Below are 10334 nucleotides of genomic sequence, written 5' to 3'. Positions count from 1 at the left end.
GTACTGCTGTCTGTCAGTAATGAACTTTGCAATTTTTTTTTTTCAAAGTACATTTTATTTTGATCTGTTCGGTATATTGCACTAACTCTTTTAGTTATTTTCATTATATGAAATCTACCAAGTGTGTCAGAAGAGATGAATTAGTCTATTTAAATGTTGAACTGATAGCAGAAACTTACCTGTGCAGATTTTAAATTTGCAGTAATCTGGTTTAGCAAGGAAAATGACAGTTCACCAGTGTTTAGTTTTATATTGAGGTGCTCAGGTTTGAATAAAGTGGTTTAAAAAAAAAAATATTTTTCATTACTGTTTCTTATTGAGTTTCAGAAGGTTTTATTGAATTTGCACAGTTCCAGACAAGATGTCTGCTTTTACTATATGGGTCAGCGTTTAAGATGATATAAGTAAATTCATGACACAGCTAAATATAAGCTTGTACTACATGTACTGTGGCACTCCACTTATCCTATGATAAATTTTTAAATGTTGAGGTAATTGGGTATCTTATCGCATCCATTTAGAAGTACAATCAAAATAGTGATGTTATCTCTTGAACCTGCAGCTAATGCAGTCTTTACCAATTGCTCACTGATGTAGCTTGCTGCATTGTTGTAGAGTGTCTCGGAGATGACTCTACCTCTTCCTGCAGTTTGTGATTCGCAATTGGATAGGTATGTTTTTGTGTCCTCTTCAAACTGTGGTGGTAATTTAGAACCCACTGGTGATACAGTCTTTAGCAGTTCTTGACCAGCGTAACGTGCATGTTTGTCACAAAATATCTTGGAGTCCGCTTTTTCTGCCAGTTGTAGACCTGAGTCATAATTACATAAGCATGCTTTTGTATCTTTTGGGGGTTGTTTCAAGTCTTGAGACCCTATTGCCGGTACATTCTCTTGCAGCTGTTCATTGGTGTGACTTGAACCTGTTGCACAGAAAGTGTTAGTAGTGTCTGTTTCTTCTTGCTCTGCAGTCTGTGACTGTGGCTGAAAACTTTTACATGGATACACTTTTCTGTTCTCAAACTGTTTCAGTTCTTTAGAGCCACTTTGTGTGCTAAAGTCAGACTGGTTTATCTCTCTGTTCTGTGAACTTACTTCATTGTTACTGAAAAGAGACATTTCTGGGTCAGCTTGATTTTTGTGGTCATCAGTTTCCTTAGGAACTCCATCTTTCCTTTGCACATAGCTCCTTCTAGAACACTTTGGCTTACTTTGTTTCAGGTTGCATTTCGAGTCAGTGAGAAAAACGTCTTTGCTGGAATATAGTATCTCTATTCCATGTTGCAGATCATTAATAGCCTTTGAGTCATTTAAATTGTCTTCAGTGAGGGGCACCAAATACTGACACTCATGTGGAGAAGTTCCATTTTGTTGAACACGTTCATATGTTCTTAAATAATGAGTGAATGTTGTTAGTGTTAATGCAAGTACTTCATTGTAATCCAAAACCTCCCAAAGCCCATTAGAAGCTAAAATAAGAAACTGACAAGTATCATCAATAGGGACAGATACGGTATGCGGTACAGGTATAACAGATCTTTTCAGTACTGGATCTCCGTGATGTCCAAGACCCCTTGTAGTTCTCAGGTTCCCCTCTACTAATCCGTCTGGTTCATTAGTGCTGATGTTTCCACCATTCTGAAGTATGCGTTTTCTCTCGCTTACATTCGAAGTGCTGTGCTCTTTTGAGAGGCAGTGACTCTTCCCATTTTTACATAAGACTGCATGTGCATTACCTAGAATTGAAATAAGATGATAGTTTGAATTATAGTGTACTGATGTTTTTTTAAGATGCTGCTGTTACATTAACAGCCTTTTGCTAAGGACTGGGAAAAAAACTGAGGTCATAGTTCAATTGTCTACTGCCACAGGCAACAATATGTCCATCAATGAATCTGGTTCTATTTTACAGCAAATTTTTCTGTGTTTTTTTTTTTTTCCCCTCCAGTTGTTCAGAAGACTATTCCAGAACCTTATTCATCTGACTGCAACTGAACTCTTATGAGGAGTCTTAAGTGACATTTCATTCAGCTTGAAGTGCAGTCTGATAGAAATGTTGTACCTTGACTGTTTTTTTCAAGCAAGAGAGCATATTTTTCTCAAATACTCTTTTTTTTTTTTTCTAGGAGAGTGTGTCTTTTCAAAATATTATGGCTGAATGAACTAATCAAGAATTTTCAGGTTCAGACTATTTTCAGCAGTATAAAACTCCTAGTACCTGAAAATAATTTGGACATTGTGTAGAATTTACATTTTACTGACATGATGCCTTAAATCTCTTCCTTGGTTAAGGGACCCAAGGGAGCAAGAGTTCTCACGGTCATCATGAGAAGTCAAGGACGAACTTCTTTCCTTTAGTAGGTATAGATAAGTTACCTTTCTCTCGACACTTTCAAAATCTGCAGGGTGAGAATGAGAAGCATTAGAATTGCAACACTGCAGGTGACTAGTCTTGGCAGACTTGAATGCAGAGTGTAGAGGAAAGCAGCTTTGAAACAAAGTGATGTATTGCTTGAGATCCTCTATGGCTACCCTGGGAGAAGACCATTTTTTGTGTTACAGGGGGTTATTGGTCTGCTCTCATGTGCTGGTATAAGGGCAAAAGTGATGTCTTACAGAAGGAACTAGAGTGGGATGGTAGCTTTCCAGATGCTAAGCTGGCCATAGTGTGTTCATTTATATTGTATTTTTAATATCTGGCTAGACTAGGGCACAGATCTCTGAAAAGTGTTTATAAGTAGGCACTGCTTATACAGTAGTTGTATTTCTTGGGAAGTATTGGCATTGTCTAGTGTAGGAGACAGCTAAGTGTAGTCTGTGTGAAGACATTTATCTAGAAGGTGATTCAGAATATCAAACTGAAGGACACAGGTTTTTAGTGATTATAGAATGTAGATGCCTTAAGTTACGCTGTGTGAATGTTTCCTTGTGCTTTCTCCCTCCTCCTTCCTCTGATTTCCATGGAGAGCTAAAAGATTGTCTAAAATTTCCTTTTGAACCCTCAGACTAAGACCACCAGCTGTAAGCCTAACAAAGGGCATAATATAACCCATGTGGAATTATTTGCAAGAAAGAGTAAAATCTAGTCACTTTTGGATGCAAGTCTCTCATCTGCAAACCAGAAACAAGGCAAAAGAATCGACAAAAACTGTGTGACCTATCAATGTGGGACTAAGTGAAAAAGACAAAGCTGGCCAATGCCATCATCTCCTGCTCCTCATATCTGACCATCTTTTTCAGTTGCTTACCTCATGCTGAAGGAACATGTCTGTGCTTCTGTAAGAACACATTCTTGGGGGGAAAATGAAGCTTGATGTTGTGCAGATCTTCTCCTTTGATGTGATACATTTGGTGGAAAATTAAGTGTATTAGGTTAAATAAATGTGGTTCAAAAATGTGGACTTCAATCATAAAAGGCTTAAAGTATCTCTGATCAACTTCAAGCCTTAACCAAGAGAGCTTGAGTTTACAGTATCTTTAATTGCAGCCAGCATAAAACCTCATCTGAGAGGGAAGAATGGAGGCAGGTAACTAGAACCAGAAAACTTAAGTTGGGTGAATTTCTACCTTCATCCTACCTCTTAAGCTCATAGTAATAAAAAAGGGTTTCTTCCCCAATAAGGTGAAAACAAATGCATTTGTTAGCTCTGAAAACATTACAACCTTTATGTGAGTTACTCATGTATTTCATTAAAGGTGTGACTGCATCTCCTGGAAACATACCTGAGCTAGCGCTAAACTACCAGTTTTCATACCAGTAACAGGAAAGTTCTGGTAGCTGTAAAAATGCTTGTTGGAGGTAGAGAAAGTGTGGCTATAGCAACAAGCGTCAGGAGAATTGAGGAGAGGAAAGGGAGGGGGTAGACCACAGTTAGGTATTTCACTGTCAGTGCATGTTCTGGTTGGTTTATAGTGTTCCTCAGACTGGCAGAGGATTGCAAATTATTGTTAAGCAGAAATACTCTTTTTTTTTTTAAATTTGAGATCAGTTTTTCCAAATGTGAAATATGTTTTGGTTTGGTGGTTTGGTTTGTTTTGTTTTTTTTTTTTGCCTCCTGAAGAAATGAAGCCTCTCAAATGGTTTTCCCTTTTCCTGTTGATCTTCAACCCTCTTGATTAATTTCAGGCAAATTTCATATGAAGAAATATGAAGAAGTCTTACAAGTTTTGTGAAAGCAGTCACCTGAGGAGGAAAGAGTGCCCCTGTTGACGGAAAGTTGCTTCAAGCAGAGACCGAAAGACAGTAGAGAATATAACTGTAGACACAAATCCATTTGTAACTATTCACCCAACAGCTTCTTTTACATAATTCTGCTTGTGTACTCCTTTATGGGAAAACAAGCATCTTGCTTGTAATCTTACAGGTGTCTTATGAACACAAGAGAACTTAACTGGTAACAAAAGTCACCAAGTGGGAAGATACAATGAGTAGAGTTGCTAAGAACTGCAAGAGCTTTGTCTAGTGTTGCCTGCAGCAGGGCTGGGTGGAGAAGCATCAGGAATGTATCAGTGTTTCTGATTGATTGTAATTAATAGCTGATCTTCTACACTATAGAAAGGCAAAGCACAGTTCTTCATAAGGAAACTGTTCTGAATAGATCTACCATAACAACAGTAAATAGCAACCAGTTCCTATTTCAGAAGTTAATAAATCAGATGATCCCCACAGATCATGTTTTCAGTTTGCTGGTAGAAAATGTGGTGTCACTTGTCAATGAAACATAAAAAGAATGTCTTAAGAGTGTTTCATTGACACAAGGGATTTATCAGATCTAAAATTCAGAAGATTTATGATTGTCTGCCCTAAAATGGTGACACCTTAAACTTCAAGTCCTTACTACTGTTGCAGAGGTCACTTGTGTATTATGGAATGTTTCTTAACAGTGTCTTTTGCAATAGTAAATTGACTTTATTGCTTTAACTCAAATATATTAAAGGTACTTATGAGATAAGCTTAGTACTTACTGCCTGATACCAATATCAGTTGCAAGGGAATTTATCATGTCTCCTTCACATTGTCAAGTTAAAGCAATTGCAGCTTTTTATTTCCAAGTATCTACTGCCAACAAATCTCTAGATTGGCTTATTTTTTTTCTTTTTATTGGGTGGAGAAAAAAAAAATCCTGGTGTGGAATATACATACCTGTATTAGCAACATGCAGTAATCCAGCAACACCTGTGGCTGTCCTGGCTAATGGACTGTTTGTGTTGTTTCCAGAATGTTTTCTTTCTTCTTCCTCAGTGCCATCTGTCTCTTTGCTGGGGATTCTTTCCACCAAACAGGTAACAGCTGAACAGCCACTCCAGCGAACTTTGGAAATCTCATTCCTTCCCAGTCGTAAAAGTCTATCCATTCTCCAAAAGGACTTGGCATACGCTTTGTGAATCCATTCGTAAGTATTGGTCTTGTTGGTCTCATCATTGCCTGGTTTATCAGAGAAAATCTTCTCTTTTTCCCTGTAATCTGCCTTGATTACTGTGGCAAAAGAATCTAGAATTTGCTGTTCATCCTTACTCTTTTTGTAGGAGGAATCTGTTTGAGCAAGCTGGTCAAGAAATAAAAGTGGAAGCTCTGCTGCTACTGTCTCTGCAGCTGTCACACCATGAGAGCCATCAACTAACCCCAGAAAACATGTATCTGACCTATTTCCATAGTTGTCGAGCACAATGAATCTGTCTTCCATGTCTCCCTGCCATGTGGAATTTTTATCTTGGCAAATTGATAGCGCTTTTATTAAAGAATTATTTACTTTCTTAAAAGTACTAGGATTGTTAATATTTGGAATATCACAATATGATGTAGGAGTGTAATAATCCATAAGGAATTCAAATGAATAATCAATCTTCTGCCTGTGTGTCTCAGAATATTTAGGAATCTTGGTCAATTTTGAAACTAGTTTCTGTCTCTGAGCTAGAAGTGTTTTGTTGTCAGTCTCTGTGTGTGGGCTATCAAAGCCCAGCAAAGTTAGGGCTTTGTGCGTTTTCTTATGATGAAGAAGGTGGTACGGATATATTGTCTGTTGACACGCAGAGCAAGAAATTGAAACGTGCTTGGAATCATCGTTCTCGGGTGCAATTGTGACCTTCTCCAGCTGATCTTCCTTATCTCTGGAACGTTCAAAATCAGGTGGGTTTTTTTTGTCTTGTGACTTTTCCTCCCATGTCATTCTATAAAGGAGTTGAATATGTTAAGAGTTTTCATATTTTCATATTTCAATATTTTAATATTAGGTAATGCTACATTTACCTAAGCCTTGTTCTCACTCTTACACACTCTGAATTGCATCATTGTGTATTAATGCATTCATGGGCAAGAAACTGGGAAACCCATGTGAGACAATATAAAAATTGTAACTAATAACTTTGTTAAAAATCAGTAATACAGCAAATACAGTGAAAAGTTTGGAAATACAGAATTCATGACACAATTTATGTTATTCTTGTACCTAGTGAGATTTCAGTCAGTTGTTTCCTCCCTGCTATTCAAATCATAGCCCTGCGCCTTCATGCTATTAGAACTGTAAATTGAAGTAGTTCCTCATCAGCTTTTCTGTATCTATTCATCACTTTCCAGACATGGTAGTGAAGTGTAATTTCTACTTGCAAAAAAAAAAAAAAAAGCATATTCAAAATTAAGATTAAAAAAATCTGCCAGTCTTGCATGGGAGATAGGAAACAGGGCCAGAAGCATTGGTGTGTTGCTTTAACCAATCTCACTCTCATTGCCACCAGTTTTAGTTGTGACGCCTTTAGGAGTCACCTGGAAAAAAAAAATTATTTAATAGCATTGTATTTAGGCACACAGAAGATAAATTACACTTATGTGGACAATATTCTATTGTTTTTTCCTTATGAGAGCTAGATTTTGCAATGTTCGTGTTCTTTTGATGTAGGATGGATTTTGAGTGTGTCAGTTTCTAAATCAAGAAAGCATAATGAAGAACAAAAGTATTACCAATGGGCCAAGCAATGTTTGAGCTTTTAAGTCTGTGGGAAACACCTCTGCTCCTTGAGCTGAGACACCTGCGAGCAGCAGCACGTGCCCTCTGTATTCTCCAGCCGTCAGGATGGAAAGAGACACACTTTGCAAGAGAGCTTGGGGGAGAGCGGCGAGGCTGAAAATGTGGAATCGAGGCCAGGCACTGCAAGGACACAGGGTCTCATCAGCTCAAGCCTCTCTGCCCGTTCCCAAGCCAAAGCTGATCTCTTCCTCTTGTCTCCATGTGCCTCCTTTCTCCTACTTCAGCTCTTTGCTCCAGTCTCCCTCTCCTCACCCTTGTTCCTCAATGCTGTCTTACCTCCTGAGTCCTGGGACTCTCTGTACTCCCGCACATACGTTCTCTTGAATATCTACTTTCAAATACCACTCCTACTGGTAGTGATGGGGATGTGTGCATATGCAGACACCTTCAGTCTTCCTCTGTTATTAGCAAAGGGAGTACTGAGAGCCAGGATGAAATGAGAGACTATTCTTAGGTCTGGCCTGTAGTGCTACAAACCCAAGAGTCAGAGCTGTAGGGTAAGTCCTAGTGAGGCACTCCCTGACAGGGGCCAGTGTGGAAGGGGCTGCATGAATTCAGCACCTACATGCTGGCATGTCTCTACTCTGTACCAGCAAACTTTTAAATGTTGTAACTTGCTCTGATTTGGATAAATTTACAAGAATGGCAAAAGGTGCACCACTGACGCCACCTCAGGCAAATTTCCAAGCCCTAGTTTAAAACCTGACAATCTTAGAGGTTCTCTATAAAATAGTTATTAGAATTTTGGCTTAATACAAGCAAAACAAAGTATTTTTCAAATCATATTCTCAGAAACAGCTAAACCATATTACCTGGAACTTTTTCAAATTATTCTGTGTCAGGCTTGGAAAATTGTAGTATGAACAGTTCCTGGCAGAGTTTGGAGTTACTGAAAACATGAAGCAACCCTATTGGTAGCAGCACTAATAATTCTGCCTGTAATTTGAAATGGGTAAGAAAACAGGTATATAACATATAGAGGAAATAACAGTATTGCTTAGGCAGCAGATGAAATTAAAATTGTTCGAATGGCTGCTGTGTCCTATAAAGTGATGTGCAGCTGAGCCTTACAGCTGCTTGCATAACGTCCTCTTCCCCCTACATCAGCACGACGTACATGTACAGACACCATAACACACAAAGTCCTGATACCATGTGAGAAGCTCAGCTTGCCACCCTATATGTCATATGTCTACCAACTACAAAAACATAGTGTTTACATTTAAGTTCACTATGTTTATTTTATTTAGTGTTTAGTATTTGTGTATGGATGAGAAAGATCAGACAAAAATGCATTTATTACACAGTTTTGTTATATTCTCTCTTCTGACATTTCTAACTTTCAGTTAATCTTTGTTAACTAATGGGGCAAACAGCAGTGGTTTAGCAGCAGTAATATCCCACAGCCACATTACAAGAATAGCCTTTAGTAATTTCATCCTGGTTCAACCTCATCCATTTTCTGGGCCACTCTTTAAACTTGATACAGCCACACCTTAAAGTAACTATTGTGCAACTGTTGGCTCTTCCATGATTTCAGCTGGGAAGTATTTTTTCTCTCTCGCTACTGCTGTTCGTTATCTCTGGATTATAGGCATTTCCATGATTTGCGTTTCAACGCATGCACTTTTTTCCTGTGATGACAGTTGTTTGACAAAATTCTGTTAAAGACAAAGCCCCAGCCTCCCCCAGCCCCAATTAATACGTCTTAAAGAATCAAGTGCCTCTGATCAGCTGAGGTAGATCAATTATAAAACTTTAAAAAGAAAATATCTTCTGTAGAGGGTGACACCTACTAGAGTATTAGCAGAGACCCTTAAAAAAACCCTTATGACACTAGTATTGGTGAGCTTGCAGGTGGCTACAGCTCTCAGCCTGCTGTAGGACCAGTTTATGGGAAAGTCCATCTCTCCACAAAAGGTGAGCATCAGCCTCCTTTAGAAATGCTGCACCACTTCAGCAGGGCAAGGTAAGGACGTACATTAAAATAGCAGCAGAAGATACGCTTGCACAAATCCCTTTTCCTTCATTCTGCATAGTTTGTATTTGAGACTGGGAGATCGTGCAAGCCTTTTCACTGCTGTCATGATGATGCATTCATGCCTGAGAAAAGTCAGGACTAATATATACAGAAAATCTGGTAAGCTGCTTTTTTGTCAGCCTTTTCAACATTTAGTGTATATAAAACCCCTTTGGATTAGAGACAGGAAATTGAGAACTTTCAAAAAAAATGTTAGCTTGACCTCAGTAAACTTAACACTCACGTACTTTATGGATGTTTATATCTCTGTAAGTGGGTGTTAGTGCTAACAAATCATAATTTCGGAGCACCAAAACAGTCCCACTTTATTACAGTGTGTAAATAACCAGGATAATATACATAATAGTTCATGTAGAACAGCAAGATATGCTATAACTCTTCAGTTGCAATCATTTTGCTCATAAGTATTAAAAGGGCAGCTTAGGTGTTAATTTTTTTTATGTAGCATGCATACACTGTTAATGTCAATGGCTGAAAACCTTGTAAAAATGTAATAAAAAAGGAAACACTTCCTTTGTTGAACTCTTAGGAAGTAAAAAGATCAGTCTGTATTTCCCTTCTCTCCTTGCATTTCCCTCATCAGGAATAGATACAGACTCGCAAATTTTTTGCTGTCGGGTTAAAGGATAACAGTGAGATACTGACAACACAATACATGAAGCTGAAGCACTCTCAGCCTCAGAGAGCAAAAGATAAAATTTGGCTTTCTAGCTCTCTGCAGTTTCCCCATGCCTATTTAGGGAGCCAAAACCCAGCACTGTTTAATGTTCTGAGCTGAAAATAGAAGCAGATAAAAAAACATTAGAAGATGTAGAATGGGGAGAGAACTAGTTTGAGTTTGTATGCGTTTTCAAGGGCAAAAGTCCTATTTACTGTTTGTGTCACAGCAAAGAGCCTTTTGCTCAGTGCTTGGTCTTGCTACTAGGAAAAGGAGGCTGCTTCACCTCTGCTGTATGCTGCCCTGCCTGTAAGAGGGGCAGAGCACGAAACTGCATGAAGGGGCTTGTATGGCAGAGGATACCATCATCCCGGTAAACCTCATATTTCTGGGAACCCTCCCTAGCTATATGCTGTTTGTATAGCAAGGTGAAATTATTTTTTGTTTCTACAGTTTGTCACTACAATCTCATTTTTTACTTAGTGAAGATGTCACTAATTGAGCTTCGAGGACCCAGGATCTGATTTGTATCCAAACAGAAGAGTCCCATATGCAGTCATCTCCCTCTGACACACGTTGTTCCTGTCTCCACCCAGAGCGTGCTTCTTCCTCAC

At 38.6% G+C, this 10334-nt stretch overlaps 1 protein-coding gene across 1 annotated transcript; it reads right to left on the bottom strand.

The window, feature by feature from the left end:
• Window positions 1-367: 367 nt before the first annotated feature.
• On the bottom strand, window positions 368-6166 carry PP2D1 (protein phosphatase 2C like domain containing 1). Its single transcript, XM_068404586.1, has 3 exons — window positions 5143-6166; window positions 917-1735; window positions 368-865 (listed from the first exon to the last, which is right to left on the bottom strand). Exons 1-3 carry the CDS (start codon window positions 6164-6166, stop codon window positions 480-482), a joined length of 2229 nt encoding a protein of 742 aa, XP_068260687.1. The 3' UTR covers window positions 368-479.
• Between the last annotated feature and the right edge of the window lie 4168 nt (window positions 6167-10334).

The sequence above is a fragment of the Nyctibius grandis genome, chromosome 7, assembly GCF_013368605.1.
Source record: "Nyctibius grandis isolate bNycGra1 chromosome 7, bNycGra1.pri, whole genome shotgun sequence".
NCBI classification, from domain to species: domain Eukaryota; kingdom Metazoa; phylum Chordata; class Aves; order Nyctibiiformes; family Nyctibiidae; genus Nyctibius; species Nyctibius grandis.
The sequence above is the reverse complement of the archived record's forward strand: the minus strand, read 5'-3'. Positions and strand labels throughout refer to the sequence as shown.

Excerpts from the sequence above, each read along its gene's own strand:
- PP2D1 (XM_068404586.1), bottom strand. The coding sequence starts at position 6,166 with ATGACATGGGAGGAAAAGTCACAAGACAAAAAAAACCCACCTGATTTT. Across the intron at positions 1,736-5,142 it reads ACTGCATGTTGCTAATACAG|GTAATGCACATGCAGTCTTA; the intron begins GTATGTATATTC and ends TTTCAATTCTAG. Across the intron at positions 866-916 it reads TTTCTGTGCAACAGGTTCAA|ACTTGAAACAACCCCCAAAA; the intron begins GTCACACCAATG and ends TAGGGTCTCAAG.